This window comes from Thalassophryne amazonica, unplaced genomic scaffold, assembly GCF_902500255.1.
Source record: "Thalassophryne amazonica unplaced genomic scaffold, fThaAma1.1, whole genome shotgun sequence".
Taxonomy (NCBI): domain Eukaryota; kingdom Metazoa; phylum Chordata; class Actinopteri; order Batrachoidiformes; family Batrachoididae; genus Thalassophryne; species Thalassophryne amazonica.
In genome coordinates, this window is record NW_022986262.1 from 184,080 (window position 1) to 211,284 (window position 27,205).

Here is a 27,205-nt window from a genome sequence, read left to right on the forward strand (position 1 = left end):
CATATATACACACACATACACATATATACATATATATACACACATATATACATATATATACACACATATATGTATGTGTGTGTGTGTATATATAATATATATACACACACACACACACACACGTATATATAAATATGTATGTATGTATGTATGTCCAGGCAGTCTGAAAAAACAGCGTAATGGAGACAGTCCACGCCCATCATGTTCACAGCAGAAGTAAACCAGCATCCTATGACACAAACAGCGCGTCACCACTTTAGGTACCAAAATCCGACAGACTCTGAAAAAGCTCAGAGTGTCAGGGTGAAGAGTGTCATCTCCTGTCTGTAGATCCGAGTCACCATGTTCAAATAAAAGCTGAGAAGCTTTGTTATCGGACATAACAGCCTTCGTTTTGCTGTCGGCTATCGGGATCTTTCTGTTTTGCTGATGTGTACTTCACACGCCAAGAAATGCAGAGACTTACAATTATGAATACTTTGATAAGGTGCTAACAGGGACGTTAAAAAATGTGACAGGTCCTTTAAACCACCGCCTGGAGCTTCAACAGACTGAAAATAGCCCGAAGCTGTTTGACTCATGACATGTTATTCTGTTTGAGTCAAATGGTTTGATTCCTGTTCTCACATGTGGATTGTCCCGTTGTCTACCTTGTGAGAGCTGACGGCAGTTTACGGACAAGCGAACACAGCTGCTGTTGCTTTGTTTACCATCCAGCCTTCCAACGCACTGCTGGTTTCCGAGTTTCATTACGTCACGTGCACACCCACAATAGAACATCAAGCAATCAGAAAGTAAGAGATTATTATTCTGATTTAGGACAGTTTTATGTGGAAATCTACTTCTAATTTCAATCATCCAACAACCATCCAGCAGGTGGCAACGTTCAGCAATGTTCTGGATTAATTTAGTGTATTACGTTTGCTCAGATTTTAATCTAATCTGTTCATTTGGAGACAAAGAAAGACTCAACATGGCACCATGTACAGCCGCCTCAGTGTTTTGGTGCACATTCCTTTGTTTTTGTGTGTTACTCTTGTGATATCCAACAGTTCACGGATCTCTTTCACCGACGTGGCCACTGTACACTGCTATCAGGAATATTCCTCTCCAATGTGCACTCTCTGCAAAATAAAATGGTCGAACACCAGCTACTGGTGGGGAAAAGCAGAACCTTCGCTACATCTGCAGTTTTGTGCTTCACAGAGATGTGGACCAATACCAGACTGTGAGCTGCAGCTGGCAGGCTTCCAGTGATTCAACAGCACTGCTCTGCTGATGTGGAATATTTTTTTAAACTGCAAACCACGCTACTCATCCCGTGAGTTCTCCTCATTCATTCTGGTCGGTGTTTACATTCCACCGCAGGCCAACACGCAGGAGGCACAAATCACACTCACCGACAAGATACTGTATGTTAAGTTGACTACCCTGGACGCTTCAGTTATTGTTCTTAACAAAGGTAACCTCTCCCACGGACTTTCCAAACACCGACACCTTATTAAATGTCCAACCAGACAGGACAGAATGGTGCTATACAGCTATGAACAATGCTTATCACGCCATCCCCCATGCCGCACTGGGCAAGTCTGACCGTGCCATGGTCCACCCGATTCCTACTTACAGGCAGAAACTAAAGCTCTGCAAACCTATAGTGAGGACATCTAGACTGTGGAGCAGTGAGGCTGTGGAGGATCTGCAAGCATGTTTAGAAAAAAAAAAACAGACTGGACTGCCACCAACAGTCTGGATGAGTACACAGATGCTGTGACTTCATATATCAGCTTCTGTGAGGACTACTGCATTCCATCACAAACCACAGTGAAGTATAACAACCCTGGTTCAGGCCTAAAGTCAGACAGATGAGGCTGCAGAAGGAGGCGGCTTTCAGGAGTGGGGACAAGATCAGGATTAAAGAGTCAAAGTAGAGGTTTGGGAAGGCAGTCAGGGAAGAAAAATGGCTGTACGCTGAAAAACTTCAGCATCAATTCTCAGCCAATAACTCCATTTCTGTCTGGAAAAGCATCAGACAGATCAACTACAAACCAAAGGTCCCCCACTTTGCCAAGGACCCTCATTTAAGCCCCTTTCACACCGGGGCTGCTTCAAGTTGCTTCCTGTGGCATCATAACAACACAGGAATGTCTGCACGAGGTGTGCGTCAGGTGCACGCAGCAGGGGGCAGAGCGGAGGTGAGAACGCAGGTTCTCTGCACAGAGGAATCAGAGTGCACAGTTTGGCTGCAGACAGACTGTGCACTCTGACTTCTCTTCTAGTTTATATTTGTTCTTGTGCTGAGCTGCAGGTCTGCGCTCTGAGTTTTGTTATAGTTTATCTTTCTTCCTGCGAACGAACCATCTGAGTAAATGTGGAGATGTCTGGAGTTATACTTGATGTGGACATGTCCTGTCTCTGGCAATCAGTCTGTGAGCAGGACTTATGTCCTTTTTTGTCCTTTTATTTAACACAGTGATGAGAGCGTTTGAGAGGAGTGAGGACTGCGCCCAGCCATTTCTTTTTTCTTTTAATTTTTCACATGTGCGCACACGAATCGTTCCTGAGTGGACTGGAGATGTCTGGACTTTTTTTTTACTGGATATGGACATGTCCTGTCTCTGGCAATCAGTCTGTGAGCAGGACTTTTATGGACTTTATTTAAACATAGTTTTGAGAGAATTTAAGAGCAAGTAGCTGCAGCAGCAGTCAGGCTGCAAAAGCATTTTTTTTTCTGTGCACTTTTTGAGTGTAGTTTTACTGCATTGTGTACACGGTATAAAAACAATCTTGCGTGATTTATACTTCAGGAACAATGGAACACAGCAGGAATCATAAATTGGCATCGGGTAACGTATTGTGAGTGTGTGGCTTCCAGTCACGTTGAGTACCGTTGCCTTGCTGTGACTTGCGCCGAAAGCACTTAATTTCTGCGTCGAGCAGAGGACACAAAAAAATTTAACATTTTTAATTTTTGGCGTCCGATTTCTTCGTCCTTTGTGCTCCTCGCGCTGTTGTGGCGTCGAGCTGCATCATCTCTGCACTAGGTTGCTTCTTCTTCTTGCTACTGCAGATTTGAAAGACAATGGGTCAGTCTTACCACCATCCCCCATGACAACCATCAGCTCCAACCCATTAGCACCTCCTCCCCACTCCAACTGGGATTTGCTCACCCACATAACAGCAAGGGCCCCCCACGTCTTTCTCCATTCATGAGAGGGATGTCAACAAGCTCTTCAAGAGACAGGACCCAGACAAAGTAGCCGGACCTGACTCCTGTCTCCCCATCCATGCTAAAGAACTGTGCAGACGAACTGTCTCCAGTGTAGTAAGATGGCGGCGCGCACGGGTGCAGCGGCTTTTAGCTCTCCAATTTGGTGCTTGTTTTTGTTACTTTTTTGCGCATATTCTTCACATTCTTCTCCATCAACACAGCTCTCCACACCGCACTGAGCCACCTGGAGCACCAGCGGAGCTGTGTGAGGATGCTCTTCCTGGACTTCAGCTCAGCCTTCAACCACATCATCCCGGAGATCCTGGTCCAGAAACTGACACATCTAGGCATCTCCACCCTCATCTGCCAGTGGATCAAGGACTTCCTCACAAACCGCCCACAGTCCGTGAAACGTGGCCCCCACCTTTCCTCCACCATAACACTCAGCACCGGTTCCCCTCAAGGCTGTGTACTGAGCCCCCTCCTGTTCACCCTTTACACGCACGACTGCTCGCCGACCCATCCCACAAACACCATCATAAAGTTTGCAGATGATAACACCGTGATTGGGCTCATCCCGGGGGGATGAGTCCGATTACAGAGATGATGTTTTTGTGGTGTTCAGCTAACAACCTGCCGCTGAACACCACAAAAACAAAAGAAATAATCCTGGACTTCAGGAAGAACAGGGCTGACCCAGCCCCGCTCTACATCCATGGGGACTGTGTGGAAAGGGTCAGCTCCATCAGGTTCCTGAGAGTGCAGCTCTCTGACAGCCTCTCCTGGACTGCCAACACCACAGTAGTGGTGCAGAAAGCCCAGCAGCGACTCCACTTCCTGAGGGTGCTCAGGAGAAACAATCTGGAGGAGAAGCTGCTGGTGTTGTTCTACAGAGCCACCATCGAGAGCATCCTGACATACAAGGTCTGTCCATAAAGTAACAGACCTTTTTATTTTTTTCAAAACCTATATGGATTTGAATCACGTGTGATTACATCAGACAAGCTTGAACCTTCATGCGCATGCGTGAGTTTTTTCATGCCTGTCAGTTGCGTCATTCGCCTGTGGGCAGGCTTTGAGTGAGCACTGGTCCACCCCTCCCGTCGGATTTTTATTATCAGTGAAATGGCTGAGAGACTGTCGCTTTGCTCCATGAAATTTTTTTTCAGAAACTGTTAGAGACAGGCAGTTGGAAACCATTCGAAAGATTCAGATGGATTTCGGTTAAGATTCTGTCAGTGTCACACGGATTAAGGACTGTTAAAACCTTTTTAAAGATGGCCCACAGCGGCAGAGGGTGCGCGGTGCACGGAGCGGCCATCGACAGGCTGGATCGACCAGATAATTTCCAAACTGAACGCTGTGTTGATCCGGGACATCGTGTGAGTACCACACAAATGGCAAGAGAGCTGGACATAGCACTTCTGCAGCACATTCCACTGTTATAGGAGATTTTGTAATGAAAGACGTGCGGAGGATTTCGCGCGTCGGCACGGAGCTGCTCATGGCGCGCAACAAAAAAAAACACCTCCGTGTTGGAAGTCTCACAGGACATGTTGGGGCATGTCCAGCTGTTACACAATTTCTCGGATACTCACTCGACTGAAAAGACATCGAAAGCCGTCTGAATCTTCCGAATGGTTTCCAACACGGAGGTGTTTTTTTTTTTTTTGTTGCTCGCCATGAGCTGCTCCGTGCCGACGCGCGAAATCCCCCGCATGTCTTTCATTACAAAATCTCCTGTAACAGTGGAATGTGCCGCAAAAGTGCTATGTCCAGCTCTCTTGCCATTTCTGTGGTAGTCACACGATGTCCCGGATCAACACAGCGTTCAGTTTAGAAATGATCTGGTTGTTCCAGCCTGTCGATGGCCGCTCGGTGCACTGTGCACCCTCCGCCGCTGTGGGCCATCTTTAAAAAGGTTTTAACAGTCCATAATCCGTGTGACGCAGACAGAATCTTCACCGAAATCCATCTGAATCTTTCGAATGGTTTCCAACTGGCTGTCTCTAACAGTTTCTGAAAAAAATTTCATGGAGCAAAGCGGCAGTCGCTCAGCCATTTCACTGACAATAAAAATCCGACGGGAGGGGTGGACCAGTGCTCACTCAAAGCCTGCCCACAGGTGAATGACGCAACCGACAGGCGTGAAAAAACTCACGCATGCGCACGAAGGTTCAAGCTTGTCTGATGCAAGCACACATGATTCAAATCCATATAGTTTTTGAAAAAAATAAAAAGGTCGGATACTTTTTGGACAGACCACGTACTGCATCACAGTGTGGTACGGGGGGTGCTCAGCAGCAGACAGGAGAGCGCTGCAGAGGGTGATCAAAACGGCCCAGGGGATCACTGGTTGCTCTCTGCCCAGCCTGGAGGACACTGCCAGCTCTCACTACCTCAGCAGAGCTGCCAGCATCAGCAAAGACACATCCCACCCCAGCAACCACCTGTTTGACCTACGACCCTCCAGCCGACTGTATAGGTCAATCAAAACTAGGACAAACAGACTCAGGGACAGCTTTCTCCCCAGAGCGATCACTGCTCTGAATAAGAACAAATCACTCTAATCTGCACCTGCAAGTTTCTTGTGTAATATCTGTAAACCATGTGCAATATTCCCATGCAACATGATTCCACAGTTGTATATAATTCTCATTTTACATTTTACTTGGTCCACATTTTATTTTATTTAGTTGTACATATACTCTGAATAATTTATTGTTAAATTTTATTATCTTGTATTTGGCTAACAATTACTTGCACCTCAGAAAAGCACCTTTTGGAGTTGCACTCAAATCTCATTGCAATGCAAATTACAATGACAATAAAGGCGATTCTGATTCCGATTCTGTTCAGACATCTTCAACACGTCACTGGAGACATGCCAGGTGGTGGCATGCTTCAAGACTTCCATCATCATCCCCGTCCCCAAATCACAAAGAACTACAGGAATTAATGACTACAGATCCATCGCCCTGACCTCTGTGGTGATGAAGACCTTCAAGCACCTTGTCCTCACACACCTCAAGGCCATCTTTGATCCTAACCTGATCCCCTGCAGTTCGCCTACAGGTCTGCAGATGACACTGTCAACATGGCCCTCCACTTCATCCTGCAGCATATGGATTCCCCAGGAACCTACACCTGGATTCTGTTTGTGGACTTCAGCTCTGCTTTCAACACAATCATCCCGGCCCTGCTACAGGACGAGCTCTCTCACCTTGGTGTGCCTGACTCCACCTGCAGGTGGATCACTGACTTCCTGCCCAACATAAGGCAGTACGCGGAACTGGGAGGGCACATCTCCAACACATGGTCCATCAGCACCGGATCCCCCCAAGGCTGCATTCTTTGTTCTCTACTCTTCTCCCTGTACGTCAACAGCTGTACCTCCAGTCACCAGTCTGTAGAGCTCCTGAAGCTCACCCAGGACACAAACCTTTTGTCACCCTGGCAGATTGCTGAGGTCCATCAGGACTAAAACTTTAAGACACAAAGCAGCTTCTTTCCATCTGCAGCTGGATGGAATTATGCCAAAGACCCCCACTTACTCTGCTCCCCACTACCATGAAGCACAGATTGGTCATCCCTGAGCCGAAAGGTACTATACACCTGTACTCCAATCACCTGTTTTTGCACAGTCCCATTCCATTAAGTTTTATTTATTTAACAGTGAATATAGTTTAGTCTATTTGACTCTCTTACGTCTTACAGAAGTGTTTATATTTTACTGTTTATGCACCAATAACACCAGATCAAATTCCTTGTATGTGCAAACTTACTTGGCAATAAAACTGATTCTGATATTGTGTTAGTGAGCTGGAGGGACGGACTCATTCATGCATTGATCTCGTGTCCTGCAAGTCTTGGTTCTGATCATAACTTATGCAGGTCCATCAAATTAACATGCGAGTTATTTTTGAGTAATGCAGAAAGTGATCATCCACAGACTTTAGACCACCGACACTTGCATGACTTTGATCTGCTCACTTGCACACACTCTGCCATACACAAGTGTAAACTCATCTCAAGCTCACAAACTTGTAAAACTGTGCACAGCTTCGGGTGAATGCACAAAGAAAATTTTGAAATGTTCAAAATCTCCATCATCCATTAATTACGTGAACTTCAAGTGAACATTATGCAAACAAGTCACACATCCTGTGAGTGTGAGTGACTGTGTCAGTGCACCGCATCACAGCTCAGCTCGTCTGAACGATTATAACGAGATGTCAAATCTATCAAACATACTTTTACAGCTGCACACAAGAAGGAAAGAACATGCAATTGTATACAATATAAACATGACATAATTACCATCTTAAACGGCTCAAAGTGCTTTCTCCAGCTCGTTCAGTGCGCGTGCGAGCAAAGCAGGAGCTACAGCGCTCCTCTGATTCTGGAAGCGATTAGAGCCAATTTCAACAGCCAACTTGGACAGAAAATGATTAATCCACTACAAAATAATTATTTTATATATGCAGCGTCCAGCACACAACACATGGTAGCCAGTGGAACAAAGCACGGAGTCCACCAGGGAACACAGCGGGTGGGATCATCGCAAAAGTGTGCGTGCAAGTGCGCGGATCAAAGTCGTGCAAGTGTCAGGGCACCGTAACTGTCCTTGGGATCTCTGGCGTCTGGTTGAGCAAACAGCTGGCAGGTGTTGAAACTCCAGTGCATGATGGGGTTAGTTCTTTATTTTGGGCATCATACTAACTTGTCGTTGGATAGCAAGCTTTCCAGGACGAGCTCAGCAGCTCTTTCAGGTGACTGTAGATGTTCCAGAGCCTTCTCAATCTCATACGTCATCTCTGGAGACACGGCATCGCTCACCAGATGCACACACTGGACCAGCTGCAGAATATCTCGGCCCACTTCAGGGTCTAACCGGGACAGACACAAGAACAGTACAAAGTCCACAGCAGCTCTCAGCACAGCTCTGAATGTCCTTTTAACTGTAAACCAAATTATGCATTAACTCAGAACAATTAAACTACATGAAATTCATGAAGACTGAAAAGACTGTTAAAGTATTTCAAAAACCACAGCTAAAGCTTGTAGAATATTTTAAAAATCAGGGTAAAATATCAATAACATAACATAGTAAAAAGTCACTTATATTCTTGTGTAAATTCATGCAGCCTAAATCCATTCAAAGCCACAGTGTCTTTTTAACAATGAAAGAAAGTCTAGATTAGTGAAAAAAGTCAATAATCTTGTCTAAAATCCTGTTTGAACAGCAGAATGTTTATTTTCCAGGGAGAGAAAAGTTCTTACCGTGTTTCCTGAGAGGGCACAGTTCACTTTTCCCGTTTCTTTTATCTTTCAGGTGTATTGATGAAGCCAGCGACGATTCCACAGATTCTTGTCCTTATAAGACTTTTTCAAACCGTCTTTCTCTCCATCATCTCTCTGTGCGACGTCGCTCCATGACACAGACATGCTGCACAAATCTTCTTTTAAAAACTTGAGAGCTCTAAAAGTTTGTGATGTCCACATGCTAAGTTTAGCTTAAGCTTCGCACAGGAGCCACACAGCGTCGCTGCAGCAACCAACCAGTCCTGCTTTACGACAACCGTCACAACAGCTACGCTTTGAGTGGCATTTCCTCCGCGAAACTCCGCAGATCCGAGGAAACTGATTTGTATCTGTAACACACAGATCAGTGTCCATGGACTTATAAAACTTACACAATGCCGTAAAAAAAGAGAACACTTCGCGACAAGCATTTTAAAAACTCAGTGATGATCACAATTAAAGAGTACATCACTAACACCCCACCCCCCCTCCCCATGATGAAATCCGCGGAATCCTGCGGATCTTTGGAGTTTTCACAGCCCTGGTACAGGTTCTAAGCTCAACCCCCTTTCTTCAAATTTTCTGGTGTTCTGTCGTCAAGAGCTGAAAGAAGACGTTACCGTCAGCGATTGGCGTCTCCTCCTCCGAGAAAAGGTACTCGTCACAGGACAGGTACAAATGATCCACAGCAAAACAAGGGAGAAGGAAAGACACAAAACCCTGGAAACCACAAAGAGCCAAAGGATCCCAAATGATTTGAATTCATTTAAAAAAAAAAAGCTCCTCTAATTTACTAATTTTCATGATTAAATGTTGAATTTTCCAAGTAATTTTTTTAAGGTTTTATTGTGAATGAGTCTTTACCTTCTTCAGCAGGCAGACCATGGCTGTGTGCGGGCTCACGGTCAGGCCCAGAGGCATGGACAGAGCCTCCTGGTATTGCAAGCAGCAGGCGTAGAACTTGGACCAGAACTCCATCTGCAGCTGTCTGTATTCTTCTTGACAGAACTCAAACCTGCGGACGCTGCTCTGCAGCTGGAGGACAGACACAAGAACCTCATGTTAGGACCAGCTGCTGGGTCGCAAACGCACAGTAATGTTGTGTTTCTTCATTCTGGTCACAAAGACTGGAACACACAGTAAAACATAATCTACTGAGGTCAGGCCACCTTCCTCATACAAGTCCTGAGAGGTTTATGTAAAGTGAGGCTTCTATTTTGTCCCACAAACAGGACACTAAAGCATTTACCACGTTGTCTTGCTGTCACTCCTTCTCACAACATTGAGATGTTTTGATGTTGAGGACACCGAGCGATGAAGTATTTCAGATGTTATTTTGTGCCAATGTTATTGCAAACATGTCTTAAGGCGTCCAACAGTACGGGGATGTCGTTGCACTTTTTGTTTCAAAACTCTCCACACAGTCTCTATCGGGGATGGGTCTGGACTGAAGACACACCAATCCAGTATCTGCAGAGTCTTCTTCGGCAGCCATGTCTCTGTCATGTGTGCAGTATGTGGTTTTGCTTTGTCTGAGCTGCATGGCTCAGGAGGGGAGATTTGTGCTGAGAATTCTGACCATTAAAAAAATAAAATGTGTTTTAGTGTCAGTAGTGATGATTGGGGGGGGGGGGGGGGGGGGGGGGGTCAGCTGTTCTAACAGAGTGTGTGAACTAGCGAGCATTAGTTCCAATAGAACCATTTTCTTCGTCCAAACCATCGCAGTGACCAGTTATATTTTTTATCACTGAAAGTAGGACAGTAAACACACAAACCCCACAACTGAAAGGGAACACGATGAAGGTCATATGAAATGAACCTACAGATTTTGCCTTTCTGCCAAAATATCTTAGTTGGTTAAGTCAAAATGGGTTTTTCATATCAAATGTGCTGAAGCCTTACAGATTTTTTTTTTTTTTTTATTGTGATACAGGTGCAGGTGAGTCGAGAGAAACAGGAGGTGAGAAGTGTGACTGATTACAGACACAAATGTGGCCTTAGCTACAGAACACTGCTGTTCGTCTTAGAGTTGATTGTACTTTTGAGTAGATATGGCATTTGCCTACAACAGCATGAAGCAGCATGCGCTTGTGGTCTAAAATGGGCCTGACTGAGGCCTGGAACTGAGTCCCACTAGTCTCCTGCATCCGAATCTCTCCATGGGACACGTTCCCGTACACTTATAAACACATGGAGTGACTGCCCATTGAGCACTGGGCATTTCAGAGGGCAAACAGCAGTGATCTTCCGGAAATACTTCAAATCCAAGAAACTACATTCTGCAGTAAAATAAACCTCAGACCGAGAACAGACTTGCAGATACAAGTTAGCCTAAGGCTAACTCTGGTGAAATACATCAAAGGGTAACATTTATGTTTTAATTGCACGGTCCCTTTTAAATAAATGACATGAATTGAATGAAATTGAAAAAGGGTCACACTAGACTCAAAGTTGTGGCCTCTTCCAGAAGGAGAACCCTTCAAGTCGGCCCAACTGGCCTGAACCTCTCCTGGATGTGGAAGAGGGAGTGCTGAGGAGTCGTGGCCACAGAAGCCAAGGTTTTGGCTCCAAGATGCTGGTGTTGATCTAACACAGTGGTGTCCAAAGTATTCCAGAAAGGGCCGAGAGACACCACTGGTCTAACATCTGGTGTGCAGGACCTTTAAAAACAACCACACAGACATCTTTGCCGTTTGCTTTTAAAAATATGATCCGAGTTACCTCACTCTCGACAGCAAGGGTCACCTCCCTTTTCAGAGTTTCCCAAGACAGGTCAGCGATCCTCTCCGAGCCCCTCCGGTAAATCTGAAAACCACAAAACACGTCGATCAACAGACTTGATTTTCTTGAATCTCATCTTAAAGTTCAAATATTTTTCATATCTTCAGCATCAGTGGCATTGAATGAGTTTGTTTCTCAGAGTTCTGTTTTTAGTGATTTATTTTTTTACATTTATGGAAAAAAATCCATCACATTAGCTCATGTATTCATATCACATAATGTCCAGCCTCTCTCAGTCAGAATGGACATTCTGGAAGTCCACAGCTTTCAGGCGTCCAATTGTGTTAAAACAGCAGAAGGAGTCCAGAGCAACAAACCTGCAGGGCTTTAACGATGGCCGAGGCAGTGAAGCGCAGCGGAGAAAACAGCGCTTCCAGGTACGTCTCCTGTCAAACACAACTCACATCAGACATCACACAAAAGCTCATCAGCACATGTTCAGGACCCTCACTGAAGACATTCTATGGAGACCTACTGATGGAAAAACAAACAAAAGCCAGCAATCCAGGCGGTCTCAGGCTGGCCGTCAGGGCGGGCACAGAGGACGGGGAGGACTCAAGAGCGTCCGTCAGGGCGGGCACAGAGGACGGGGAGGACTCAAGAGTGTCCGTCAGGGCGGGCACAGAGGACCGGGAGGACTCAAGAGTGTCCGTCAGGACGGGCACAGAGGACCGGGAGGACTCAAGAGTGTCCGTCAGGGCGGGCACAGAGGACGGGGAGGACTCAAGAGTGTCCGCCAGGGCGGGCACAGAGGATGGGGAGGTTTCAGAGTGTCCGTCAGGGCGGGCACAGAGGACGGGGAGGACTCAAGAGTGTCCGTCAGGGCGGGCCCCGAGGACGGGGAGGTTTCAGAGTGTCCGTCAGGGCGGGCACAGAGGACGGGGAGGACTCAAAAGTGTCCGTCAGGGCGGGCACAGAGGACCGGAAGGACTCAGAGTGTCCGTCAGGGCGGGGACAGAGGACCGGGAGGTCTCAGACTGTCCGTCAGGGCGGGCACAGAGGACCGGGAGGTTTCAGAGTGTCCGTCAGGGAGGGCACAGAGGACAGGGAGGACTCAGATATGAAATAACATTTTTTTTCAGGAAACAAAGGACTTTTGGTATAACGTGAATCACAATGCAATTAGAAGTAATTAAAAGACTAATTAAAGAGTGATCATACTTTTTGTTTTTCTTTTCACACCTTGCGTGAACTGGCACGTGAATGCAAGAATGGGAGGTACACAAAAAAAAAAAGAAAAAACTTGAAAAGTGACCAAAAACTATAGCGCAAGTCACATAGAAATGCCCACATATCTCGGTCTAAAACACAGAGTTTGATACAGAAGGACTAAAACAGGACCGAGTAACCTGAGCCTGAATGACATCTCAGACAAAAAAAACACGTCCCCAGTAGAGAACACCATTTGTGCTACAAACAAATGAAAAGCAGCGTGCTGCAGCCAAAACACCGAAGGGTTTGACTCATGCTGTGCTTTTACACAGTCACCAGACATGAAAAGCAGTCAGATTTTGGATCGACATGTTCAACTCCCTCCACCTCCATCATCACCAACACACAACACGAAGGAGCATGTTTTTCCATCTCACAGCCACCTGTCGTGACGGTCTGACACTTTACATAAATTAATAAAACCTCTTTTTAAAAACAAAACCACACAGAGAGAGTTCTTACCCTGGGGTCCTGGTCCACTCCCACGTTGACTTCTTCCTCTGGGGGTGGCTGAACAAACACCTGATTCCACTGACCTGCAGTATTACTGGAAAACACAGACTCTTACTGTCCGACAAAGGACAAACCTCCAACACACCCAACCCAGGCCACAAAGCTCCAACCCCCCAACCCAAACATGCAAAGTCCACCCTAAGTCACACGCAACTCATGCTACAGGGCTCCACTCCCCCAACCCCAACGTGTGAAGTCCATCCTACGTTACACCCCACCCAGGCCACAGGGCTCCACTCCCCCAACCCCAACGTGTGAAGTCCACCCGACGTTACACCCAACCCAGGCCACAGGGCTCCAATCCCCAACCCCAACGTGTGAAGTCCACCCTACGTTACATCCGACGCAGGCCACAAAGCTCCAACCCCCCAACCCCAACGTGTGACGTCCACCCTACGTTACACCCAACCCAGGCCACAAAGCTCCAACCCCCCAACCCAAACATGCAAAGTCCACCCTAAGTCACACGCAACTCAGGCTACAGGGCTCCACTCCCCCAACCCCAACGTGTGAAGTCCACCCTACGTTACACCCAACGCAGGCCACAGGGCTCCACTCCCCCAACCCCAACGTGTGAAGTCCACCCTACGTTACACCCAACGCAGGCCACAGGGCTCCACTCCCCCAACCCCAACGTGTGAAATCCACACGACGTTACACCCAACCCAGGCCACAGGGCTCCACTCCACCAACCCCAATGTGTGAAGTCCACACGACGTTACACCCAACGCAGGCCACAGGGCTCCAATCCCCCAACCCCAACGTGTGAAGTCCACACAATGTTACACCCAACCCAGGCCACAGGGCTCCACTCCCCCAACCCCAACGTGTGAAGTCCACACGAGGTTACACCCAACCCAGGCCACAGGGCTCAACTCCCCCAACCCCAACGTGTGAAGTCCACACGACGTTACACCCAACCCAGGCCACAGGGCTCCACTCCACCAACCCCAACATGTGAAGTCTACCCTACGTTACACCCAACCCAGGCCACAGGGCTCCACTCCCCCAACCCCAACGTGTGAAATCCAGCTAATGTTACACATGCTGGTCTCTTCTTTAGCAAAATCACAACAACCTGAGTTTTAGTGATTTAATGAATTTTACTGCTTAATTTAAGATTAATTTTAATGATAAAAATAAGTAAAATTCTATTTTTGCACATTTTCCTGTAGTATAACCAGCAGGAGACCACTGATGTGTTCAGTGCAGGGTTAGGAGTGACTTATACTTGAGAAAATGTATCAGTGGCGTGTGCATCCCACAGCAAACTGGCAAAGGATGTCGTCGGGCCAAGTTTAGCAGAGGTGTGAGCATGTTTGTGCTTTCTGTGTTTGAAGGGGAACTGCTGGTTCTTCCCACCTGGACCCAGTTTTTAAATGTTTTTGGGGTGAACCTGTGACTGTCGAGGAAGGAACCCCTCATGGGCTATGGACATCCCCTAAACCGACGGTCAGTGAGGTAAGATGTGAACTGCACAACCAGTTTCTTGACAATGACAGAGTTGAACATGTACATGTGTACCTCCGTCTGTCTGGTCTCCACGCTACCACAGTCTGTGTGTCTGTACGTGCACCAGCATGCACGCTGCTCATTTTGAAGGCATGGTGTTAGTTTCTACAGTGATCCAACTTACTGTTCAAAGTTGATGTATTTCACTGTGGTGGTGTTTGAGTCGTCAAGCCACAGACCCCAGATATCGGTGGAAGTCAGCTCGAAATCCACCAGGGTCTCCTGGAGAGAAACAGACCAACACTTTACTACAAATAAATCAAAGTTATCCATTTAACTTTTGAGTCACACTCAGAGAAGACACAGGGAGGAATAACGCCTGCAACTGCTACTGTGCTTGCAGTTCCACACTCCAGAAAAATGCAAAAAATTAACGGAAAAATTTCTACAAATGTACTGAAACTTCATGCAGGGACAAGAAAACATGACAGATGACACAGCGCCAGCCTGTGGTAGGCAGACTGTACTACCATATCCAGGGCCTTTAACCTGGCGAAGGGTTAGAAGCAGAGGTGGATCGGCCATCGAGTGTACCAGGATGTTTCCCAGTGGGCCGATGGCTGCCCGGTATTTTTTTTTGCTGCACCTTGCCATAATAAGTCTCCCGGCCCAGGGAGAGAGACATGCACCAGCCCACAGAGCTCAGCTGCAGCCTGCAAACACAGAATAGGCTCAGTGGCTTGTCCGTCAAAAGAATGACCCAATTGTGGCCCTGCGATAGGCTACAGAGGCCCAGGACACCCCCCCATCCAATCACCTTTATTCATGAGCAGTGGGGCAGGTGCAGCATTGAAACTGAAAGTAAAACCCCGGAGATGTTCTCACACAGCTCATTTGCGTGTGGAATGTTGATGTTTTGCTTTGGCCACTAATTACAAGGTTTATACAAAACATGATGTTAACACGGACTGTTCTGTGAGCATATGTTTATATTTGTTTAGTGCATCAGTGTAAAGTTCTGTTTAACAAAGAAGTGTCCATTCACAAATTATGTGGATGTTACAAGAGAAGCGAGTCATGTCTGAGCAGGTTTGCAGGCTCGGTGGGCGGAGCCAGGTACATACGCTCAGACTGTGTGTCATGACAGGCGGCTGCCCGACACCAGGAGCGGGTGGACCCACAACACAAACTCCCAAACCAGGCTTTGAGGTATAAGTCGTTGTGTTTATTTCGGGCAGAGGTTCGGTGCACAGGTTGTCAGAAAACGGAGCAGACGCACAAGCAGGGTGAGGCAAAAACGAAGCTAACATATTCATCCTGTTACAGCAGGATGAATATGTTAGCTTAAATGAGTCAACACCCCCGAGTCACACTAACTGTCAGAACGCTTGTAGCACGGGCCGAGGGGGAGGATTAGCAACAATCTTCAACTCCAGCTTATTAATTAATCAAAAACCCAGACAGAGCATTAATTCATTTGAAAACGTGACTCTTAGTCTTGTCCATCCAAATTGGAAGTCTCAAAAACCAGTTTTATTTGTTATTATCTATCGTCCACCTGGTCGTTACTGTGAGTTTCTTTGTGATTTTTCAGACCTTTTGTCTGACTTAGTGCTTAGCTCAGATAAGATAATTATAGTGGGCGATTTTAACATCCACACAGATGCTGAGAATGACAGCCTCAACACTGCATTTAATCTATTATTAGACTCTATTGGCTTTGCTCAAAATGTAAATGAGTCCACCCACCACTTTAACCATACTTTAGATCTTGTTCTGACTTATGGTATGGAAATTGAAGACTTAATAGTATTCCCTGAAAACCCCCTTCTGTCTGATTTTCATTACAGTAGAAGTCTTTCGGAAAGCGCTGTAACTAGGTTTAAGGATATGATTCCTTCTTTGTTATGCTCTCCAATGCCATATACAAACACAGGGCAGAGTAGCTAACTAAACTCTGTGAGTGAGATAGATTATCTCGTCAATAGTTTTACATCCTCATTGAGCACAACTTTGGATGCTGTAGCTCCTCTGAAAAAGAGAGCCTTAAATCAGAAGCGCCTGACTCCGTGGTATAACTCAAACTCGCAGCTTAAAGCAGATAACCCGTACGTTGGAGAGGAAATGGCATCTCACTAATTTAGAAGATCTTCACTTAGCCTGGAAAAAGAGTCTGTTGCTCTATAAAAAAAAAGCCCTCCATAAAGCTAGGACATCTTACTACTCATCACTAATTGAAGAAAATAAGAACAACCCCAGGTTTCTTTTCAGCACTGGAGCCAGGCTGACAGAGTCAGAGCTCTATTGAGCCGAGTATTCCTTTAACTTTAACTAGTAATGACTTCATGACTTTCTTTGCTAATAAAATTGTAACTATTAGAGAAAAAAATGACTCATAACCATCCCAAAGACGTATCGTTATCTTTGGCTGCTTTCAGTGATGCTGGTATTTGGTTAGACTCTTTCTCTCTGATTGTTCTGTCTGAGTTATTTTCATTAGTTACTTCCTCCAAACCATCAACATGTCTATTAGATCCCATTCCTACCAGGCTGCTCAAGGAAGCCCTACCATTATTTAATGCTTCGATCTTAAATATGATCAATCTATCTTTGTTAGTTGGCTATGTACCACAGGCTTTTAAGGCGGCAGTAATTAAACCATTACTTAAAAAGCCATCACTTGACCCAGCTATCTTAGCTAATTATAGGCCAATCTCCAACCTTCCTTTTCTCTCAAAAATTCTTGAAAGGGTAGTTGTAAAACAGCTAACTGATCATCTGCAGAGGAATGGTCTATTTGAAGAGTTTCAGTCAGGTTTTAGAATTCATCATAGTACAGAAACAGCATTAGTGAAGGTTACAAATGATCTTCTTATGGCCTCAGACAGTGGACTCATCTCTGTGCTCGTCCTGTTAGACCTCAGTGCTGCTTTTGATACTCTTGACCATAAAATTTTATTACAGAGATTAGAGCATGCCATAGGTATTAAAGGCACTGCGCTGCAGTGGTTTGAATCATATTTATCTAATGGATTACAATTTGTTCATGTAAATGGGGAATCTTCTTCACAGACTAAGGTTAATTATGGAGTTCCACAAGGTTCTGTGCTAGGACCAATTTTATTCACTTTATACATGCTTCCCTTAGGCAGTATTATTAGACAGCATTGCTTAAATTTTCATTGTTACGCAGATGATACCCAGCTTTATCTATCCATGAAGCCAGAGGACACACACCAATTAGTTAAACTGCAGGATTGTCTTACAGACATAAAGACATGGATGACCTCTAATTTCCTGCTTTTAAACTCAGATAAAACTGAAGTTATTGTACTTGGCCCCACAAATCTTAGAAACATGGTGTCTAACCAGATCGTTACTCTGGATGTCATTACCCTGACCTCTAGTAATACTGTGAGAAATCGTGGAGTCATTTTTGATCAGGATATGTCCTTCAATGTGCATATTAAACAAATATGTAGGACTGCTTTTTTGCATATGCGCAATATCTCTAAAATAGAAAGGTCTTGTCTCAGAGTGATGCTGAAAAACTAATTCATGCATTTATTTCCTCTAGGCTGGACTATTGTAATTCATTATTATCTGGTTGTCCTAAAAGTTTCCTGAAAAGCCTTCAGTTAATTCAAAATGCTGCAGCTAGAGTACTAACGGGGACTAGAAGGAGAGAGCATCTCTCACCCATATTGGCCTCTCTTCATTGGCTTCCTGTTAATTCTAGAATAGAATTTAAAATTCTTCTTCTTACTTATAAGGTTTTGAATAATCAGGTCCCATCTTATCTTAGGGACCTCGTAGTACCATATCACCCCAATAGAGTGCTTCGCTCTCAGACTGCAGGCTTACTTGTAGTTCCTAGGGTTCGTAAGAGTAGAATGGGAGGCAGAGCCTTCAGCTTTCAGGCTCCTCTCCTGTGGAACCAGCTCCCAATTCAGATCAGGGAGACAGACACCCTGTCTACTTTTAAGATTAGGCTTAAAACTTTCCTTTTTGCTAAAGCTTATACTTAGGGCTGGATCAGGTGACCCTGAACCATCCCTTAGTTATGCTGCTATAGACTTAGACTGCTGGGGGGTTCCCATGATGCACTGAGTGTTTCTTTCTCTTTTTGCTCTGTATGCACCACTCTGCATTTAATCATTAGTGATTGATCTCTGCTCTCTTCCACAGCATGTCTTTTTAATGGTTCTCTCCCTCAGCCCCAACCAGTCCCAGCAGAAGACTGCCCCTCCCTGAGCCTGGTTCTGCTGGAGGTTTCTTCCTGTTAAAAGGGAGTTTTTCCTTCCCACTGTCGCCAAGTGCTTGCTCACAGGGGGTCGTTTTGACCGTTGGGGTTTTTCAATAATTATTGTATGGCCTTGCCGTACAATATAAAGCGCCTTGGGGCAACTGTTGTGATTTGGCGCTATATAAATAAAATTGATTTGATTTGATTAACTATGAACAAAAGTAACAATGAAAACGTAGGGCAGAAAAACATAACCAAGAACCAGGCATGACATGATAACTGATCAGGAGACATGAATCAATCAATCAATAGGCTAGCTAATAGCAATAAGATAGCTGGGTCAAGTGAAGCATGACCCAGCTGAATGAAGCAGAATGCTAAAGCAAAACTAAACAAGTGATAACATAATGAAAACACAACTGACTGAAGAATACCAAATGAAAACCAGATGACAAAATCAACAAGCCATGACGCCAAAATACCAATACTGAAGATCAACAGAAATTAATAGATGACAACTGAATGATAAACAATGAAAACACAAGCTGGCAGAACAAGAAAAGAACCAGACAATAGCTAAATAATGCAAAGTAACAGAGAACCTAAGTAAAATAGAACAGGGAATAAATACATGATAAATAACACAGGAGAAGAAAGTGGGTCAAAGAAAGGGGAAGCAATTAAACCAAAAACCCGATCAGGGACGAGCATGACACTGTGGGTTATAAACACATTATTGTTATAAAGTGCTACTACTTACTATTTGTTGCATTCTGTGTTATTCTCTGGTGTCATGGAGGATTTGTGTGTCAAGTTGAGGATGATTTGAATATTTTTATTGCTTTGCGTATGTGTATCAATGTTTTTGATTTGACTGATCAGTCAATATGCTCTGTATGTGTGCGTATGCACAAGGACTGCACTGTCAAACTGAAGAATTTGTTCTATTTCATTCCTCCTGCCCGCCAGAGGGCGGTGCTCTAGCACCTGGATAACTACATGTGCGCAGCACAGAGGTCGAGAATATATACCAACAAAGTCATGCCATTGAATGCAACCTGGGTGACGTCACTGTCTTTATATACCAGAACGCACCCAGCGCTCGCTTCTTTTCTACATTCTCGCATTCTTAGAGGTTGAGAATGCAATTAACTGCGATTGCCGCTCTCGCTTGTAGCCTTGCAACCCACCTTCGGTTGGAGCTACGTGCACTGCACACGTCCTCCAGAGGCTGCAAGACACGGCTTCACCGTTTTTTGTATTCTTTGACGCCTGTCGTGAGTACACCTTCCTAAACGCCGGGTGCGCGCCTTTGCCGCTGCCCTGCTGGGTATTTTCCTCTGTGCACATTAGCTGTGCTGTTTCGATGAAAGCTGGCTATTTGTTTAGTTGTGTCACTGTTTACACTGGTGTTATGGTACATTTGAGATTCCACTTTTGTTTTTATTTTGCTTCAACTAGATGACATGAAAAGAACTGCACCCGTGACAGAGACTCTCTGCCTTCATTGTTGACACCACGGGCCGCGTAGACCGAGGCTCCCGCTGCCATGGAGGTGGTCCAGGAGCAGGAGGAGCCTGGTGGCGGTGATAGCAGGTGTGTGTGGCAGCATGGTGTGGATAAACACTCACTCATAGCAATGTTTAGCCTTTCATATAAACGAAAACACCCCCTTCCCCTTTTCCAGTTGCACCTACAGGTCTAAGGGATATTGTTCAGTAGGGCTGCCACAAACCATCACTTTGATAATCAACTAGTCACTGATTATTTTTGCGATTAGGCAACTAATCAGATCAAAGATAAATTGCAGCTTCATGCAGCTGCTCTTATATCACTATCACTAGCTTCAAGCTGGAAGTGTTTAAGGTGCTAACTAGAAATACAGACAACTAAGATGAGAGTTCATTCAGCTTTTACTTGGTAACAAAGTCCTTGCAGTGAAGAGGAGCGTATATTTTTAGCACTGTTACGTCTCATTATACAACATTAGCGTCATCACATTTCCTATTCAAACATGACGTCGCTGTTATAATGTTACAGCAAACACATAACATATTAGCCTGAGCTGATGAACATCACTTTGAGCAGGTGGGATGAGTTCATCAGTGAAATCACCTGCTAGAGTCAGTGGCTGCAAAGAAAACCTGCACCCTCTCCGCCCTTTCTGGAATAGTTTGGACACCACTGCCCTAATCCATGATGTTGACCAATCTTTGTTTTCAGGTCATTTGAGAGTTGTTTAGAGGCTCCCATGTTGCCACTGATTAGAAGAGATGCAAAGAGGAGAAACATTTGCAAATGGCCACCTTAAATACCCTTTACCATGACTGGATTCACCTGGTAAGGAGGTCAAGAGTCAATGAGCTTACCGAACCCATGTTGTGTTCCAATAATTAGTGCTAAATGGATTCAAATCAATAAAATGACAAGGGTGCCCAAATTTATGTACCTGCCTAATTTTGTTTAAATAATTATTGCACACTTTCTGTAAATACTAGAAACTTCATTTCACTTCTCAAATATCAGTATGTTTGTCTGCTATATGACATATTTAACTGAAATTTTTGATCCAGAAAACCTATGACTTAAAAAGGAAACTCATGGAAATTATCAGGGGGGCCCAAACCTTCGCATACAACTGTAAGTAAGTAGCTCACTATAGATGTTAATGTTAGCTGATAACTAGCCAATTAGCTTAATGAAATGACTCACTTCGCCAGAATCAGCCACGTTTCCATCTCAGATGCCCCTGTATCGCTGTTGTGCTGCTGTGGAAAGACAACTTCTGCCTCGCAGATTTTGCACTGCACGTCTTTCTCTTGAATTGGGTTAAAATGCTCCCCATCGTTTTAGTTCTGTTGCCGGCTAGCCATGATATTGTTTGGGCATAGCTTTTCCAGTGATACCCAGATTACCGCTTCTGTGCATGTGCGTCAAGGACAGGAAGGCAGCGAAAGATACGGCAGCAGGTTTGCTGATGATTTTGTTAGTCAATGTAATTGCGACAAATAAACAAGTCCTACTGGACATTTGTCTCATATAAACACGGCATTCAGTACGGCCACTCTGAAGACACTCCACGTCTCAAATTAGTGTCTGTGTGTCCTCAACCAGATTCAGAGTATTTATACTGCACAAAATGAGTATTTTAAATGAGTATTTAAAACAAATATTTTGAGATACGTTTTTAAAACTATCAAAATGATGAGTCTAGAACACAAAGTTTTCATTTTGTGAAATAACTGAAAAAACGTCTGATCTTTTTGACAATATTTAATTTTTTGAGCTGCACCTGTGCTACCGAGGCAGTTTTGAGCCATAGCTCTTGTGGCCTGCTGCTCACCTGCGTGGGGAACAGCGAGGAGATGTGTTCAAGGCTGTAGCGGTTGTTGTCGGTGGCGACCAACTGCAGCACGGTGAACTGGCCCCTCTGCGGCACCGCCAAGTGGACGGCCAGACACAGGCCCGTGGAGGAGGAGAAGGCCACCTTCAGCCGATGGCCCTGACCCGCCAGGCGCTTCACCCCTCTACACGCCGGCATGTACTCCAGCATGTCGGCCTCCAGCAGACAGCTCTGCTCCTGGGACAGCACAGGACCAATCACACGTTAACGGGGCCGTCCTCGTGCTCACTACATCACACACAGACCTTTCCCAAAGGTTGGACCAATAGAGGAGGAAAGCTGTGACCTCTCCCTGGCCTGGCCTGTAGGCGAGTTTCATTAACCCTCAAGCTGCACAATTAATAACAGACATTTTGGAAAAACATTCTGGCATGAGGTGGTTTTTCAGGCAACGTGAAAAAGGATTTTTCTGTAAAACTGCAATGAAACCATTTTTACCTCAGATACAAATCACATGATGGACAGAAAGAGTCACATGACATCCTGAAACAGAATGTGGTGCACACGCACGGAGGAGAGACAGAGAGGACGAGACAAACATTACGGCAATGACCGATTTACGACAACGAGAAGACTGGCACAACCGTCACCATGACGCCAGGAAAGACCGTAATACCCCGTCTCCCGTGACGTCACACAGCGGAAACGCTCTCACTTTGAAAATCTAACAGGAACCCGACTGTCCAGCATCGTTACCAGGGGCCGAACCACACAGGGCCACTTGTTTATGCTGCTGGTCCCCTGAACAGGCACCTCGGGACTAAAAGTCCTCTACATTTTAAATGTTCAGAGATGAAACTGAGGTAAAGAGAAAAAGAAAAAGTGATTTTGTTTGTGATGAGTTAAAGGCAGAAGGTCCATATCCACCAAAGGCAGGTCTGGGGAACCTCCACCAGGAACTTCAGTCTGTTTATCTCACCACCAGAGAGTCAGAATTCAAACAGTGCTAAATATGAAACACTGGCTGACTTACATCATCTACACACGAGTAACAGAGATGACTTATCCATTTCATCGTATATTTCATGTCCCTTTAGTTAAGGTGCAGTAAATTGCGTTTCACTGCGTGTATGTTGTCGTCATTCATTTTCACAGAGCACTTTGTGACCTTGATTAGACAAAAGTGAATGATGATAAAAGGTGACAGCAGGTTAGATCACTGCAACACTCCGACACAGCAGGGACATTTAACTAAAAAAAAAAAAAAACAAAAAAAAAACACACACACACACTAACTGGCACGCGGTGCATGCTGGCCCATTCAAATTGTAATTAAAGTGCACCGTAGTCAGCCGCTACTACAGAGTAAGTGTGATGCTGCTGCCCGACCTGAGAACCACGTGAACTGTAACAATAAGGGCTCCGGTGAGAGGGTCGTGATCTAATATATAAGGCTGACCGTGTGTGTGTGTTCACACGTACACGAAGGGCCCCAGTGACACCCCCAGTGCCCCCAAGTCACCACAGGAAGTTTGTTGTCGACTGCTGTGGCTGTGCATAGAGAGATATGTCTCTAATGGACAGCTTGGTGACGTAACACAGGTAAAAATACCACTGTGTTACATCACCATAGAGAGATATGTCTCTAATGGACAGCTTGGTGACGTAACACAGTGGTAAACATACCACTGTGTTACGTCACAAACATACCACTGTCCCAGCTTTATTGAAACCTGTTGCAGGCATCCATTTCAAAATGAGCAAATATTTGCACAAAAACAATAAAGTTTATCAGTTTGAACATTAAATATCTTGTCTTTGTGGTGTATTCAACTGAATATAGGATGAATAGGATTTGAAAATCATTGTATTCTTTTTTTATTTACATTTTACACAACGTCCCAGCTTCATTGGAATTGGGGTTGTAGATTTGTTGAGGTCTCTTCTTTCTACAATTACCTACCGCACCTTCAAATCAAAGATGGTGTATAATTTCCTCAATGGAGGAAATACATTCCACCAAATGTATTTGATCCAAACTGGCACGCGCACTGCAAAAACTGCCTCTGTGTCTCTGATTTAGCAGGTGCACATTAGGCTGCGGGTCCCCGTGTTGCCAAGCAAACAGCCCCAAACCCAACTGCACATGCATCATTTCAGAGCATCAGTAGCGACTCATCAATTATTGCGTTGTTTCTACTTAAAACTGACTTTAGAATGATTTAAGAGGTTTTACTTTGTCATTTGGTGGTTAATGATCACATTATTCCCTTTGATGGCTTTGGGTGAAGAGAGTCAGACTCAGTGGGTCGGACTCAGACATGTAGCCACTGCGCTTTTACCACTTCCTCCACCTTTTGTGATGAAATAATGCTGAATTTATGTGGAAATGATTGTTGTACAAAAGCTTCAGATATAGTGGGGTAAAAAAAAGTATTCAGTCAGTCCCTGATTGTGCAAGTTCCCCTACTTAGAAAGATGAGAGGTCTGTAATTTTCATCATAGGTACACTTCAACTATGAGAGACAAAATGAGAAAAAAAAAATCCAGGAAATCATATTGTAGGATTTTTAAAGAATTTATTTGTAAATTATGGTGGAAAATAAGTATTTGGTCACCCACAAACAAGTAAGATTTCTGGCTCTCACAGACCTGTAACAACTTCTTTAAGAAGCTCTTCTGTCCTCCACCTGTTACCTGTATTAATGGCACCTGTTGGAACTTATCTGTATAAAAAGACACCTGTACCTGTTAATTGGATTAAGATCCGGACTATTTGCAGGCCATGACACTGACCCTATGCGTCTTTTTGCAAGGAATGTTTTCACAGTTTTTGCTCTATGGCAAGATGCATTATCATCTTGAAAAATGATTTCATCATCCCCAAACATCCTTTCAATTGATGGGATAAGAAAAGTGTCCAAATTATCAACGTAAACTTGTGCATTTATTGATGATGTAATGACAGCCATCTCCCCAGTGCCTTTACCTGACATGAAGCCCCATATCATCAATGACTGTGGAAATTTACATGTTCTCTTCAGGCAGTCATCTTTATAAATCTCATTGGAATGGCACCAAACAAAAGTTCCAGCATCATCACCTTGCCCAATGCAGATTCGAGATTCATCACTAAATATGACTTTCATCCAGTCATCCACAGTCCACGATTGCTTTTCCTTAGCCCATTGTAAACTTGTTTTTTTCTGTTTAGGTGTTAATGATGGCTTTCGTTTAGCTTTTCTGTATGTAAATCGAATTTCCTTTAGGCAGTTTCTTACAGTTCGGTCACAGACGTTGACTCCAGTTTCCTCCCATTCGTTCATTTGTTTTGTTGTGCATTTTCGATTTTTGAGACATACTGCTTTAAGTTTTCAGTCTTGACGCTTTGATGTCTTCCTTGGTCTACCAGTATGTTTGCCTTTAACAACCTTCCCATGTTTGTATTTGGTCCAGAGTTTAGACACAGCTGACTGTGAACAACCAACATCTTTTGCAACGTTGCGTGATGATTTACCCTCTTAAGAGTTTGATAATCCTCTCCTTTGTTTCAATTGACATCTCTCGTGTTGGAGCCATGATTCATGTCAGTCCACTTGGTGCAACAGCTCTCCAAGGTGTGTTCACTCCTTTTTAGATGCAGACTAACGAGCAGATCTGATTTGATGCAGGTGTTAGTTTTGGGGATGAAAATTTACAGGGTGATTCCATAATTTTTTCCTCAGAATTGAGTGATTCCATATTTTTTTCCTCTGCTTGGTCTAAAAAAGTAACCCTTACTGACTGCCACAATCTTTTTTTCTTGATTTCTTATAGTGTTTCTTAAAGCCAGAAAGTTGCCATTTGAAATGACTTTAGTTTTGTGTCATGTCTGTGATCTGCTTTTTTTCTACAAAATTAAACAACTGAATTAACATCCTCCGAGGCCGGTGATTCCATCATTTTTGCCAGAGGTTATATTATATATATATATATATATATATATATATATATACACACACAATACCACCTGTCAGACGTCCTGCTTCAGGATATCTGAATGCAGTGTGACAGATGCTGGCTGGGTGTTTACTGGAACAAATGTGATACATATGGCTTTTTCATCCTCTTCTACTTTCTCAAAGTTAAGGAACACTTTGTTAAAAAAAAAAACAAAACTGCTTTTTAACCAGGCTATGCTGCTGAGGTGATTTTCAGGGCTTCTTACAGAGACATCAGAAAGCTATGTTGTGACAGGCAAATGTCAATCAACCACAGTCCCCTCCAAAATCATATTATATAATTATGGTTAGCAGAAAATGGTGCTAACTTAGCAAAGATGACGTCTGCAGGGTCATTATCAGTTTGTGGTCACACGTGGCAGACTGCAGTGGACACTGTAACGACTGTTAATGCTTCAAACAATGTTCTTAAAAGGCCTTTAGTAGATTAGTGGACGGAACAAACACTATTTAAACTCAGTCAAAACTCCACAACGGGACACAAATGCCCCAGTATCACCTTGGGGAGGCTTTTATTCTCCAGACACACACTGAGCAGGAAGCTCAGTGAAGCTGACACCTAACAGGTTGCGTGGTTACTACTTTGTGCTGCTATAGTTCCTGAGATATTACAAGTATCCCCCCAGCTTGCTCTAGAATGAACCAGACTGGTCTACATTTTTAGTGTCTCACTTGTGCTGATGTGTGCTGTTAAAATTTTCATTTGTGTTGCTATAGTTCCTGAGATATTTCAACTTTTATTTTTGCACAAAGACGAAAGGCACACGCACGGTGCAGGAACACAAGCACGCTACCACCATCTCTGCTGCTGTGTTCAGGTACCATCAGAAATTACAGAGCTTTTTGTTTTTGACATTTCAAGCTCAGCAGTGGCGCGTGGCAGGGACGTGGCTCTGATTTTATGAAGGATGGATATAACCTGGTTTGTTTTGCTAAAATAATTAATTCTATTACATCACTGCGATGCTACGTGCGCTCTGACGGGCTGATTTCCGGTGTGGTATTTTCCCGTATCAGCCTGGTTGCCGAGATAATCGGTCCGGAACGTGAATCACATTTGATACAAACCAGAAAGCTAAAAACATGATTAGAAAAATTAAGCAGGACATGAACATACATCATATATCTATATCATAAATATCGGA

General features: G+C 44.4%; 1 protein-coding gene across 1 annotated transcript in view; it reads right to left on the minus strand.

The window, feature by feature from the left end:
* LOC117505889 (nuclear pore complex protein Nup160-like) overlaps window positions 1–27,205 on the minus strand; it is a 160,270-nt gene that overhangs the window by 112,041 nt on the left and 21,024 nt on the right. Inside the window, 8 exon segments of the mRNA XM_034165424.1 lie at window positions 7,932–8,097; window positions 9,133–9,232; window positions 9,377–9,547; window positions 11,234–11,317; window positions 11,611–11,679; window positions 12,968–13,052; window positions 14,655–14,752; window positions 22,060–22,296. Coding sequence (XP_034021315.1) covers window positions 7,932–8,097; window positions 9,133–9,232; window positions 9,377–9,547; window positions 11,234–11,317; window positions 11,611–11,679; window positions 12,968–13,052; window positions 14,655–14,752; window positions 22,060–22,296 — 1,010 coding nt within the window.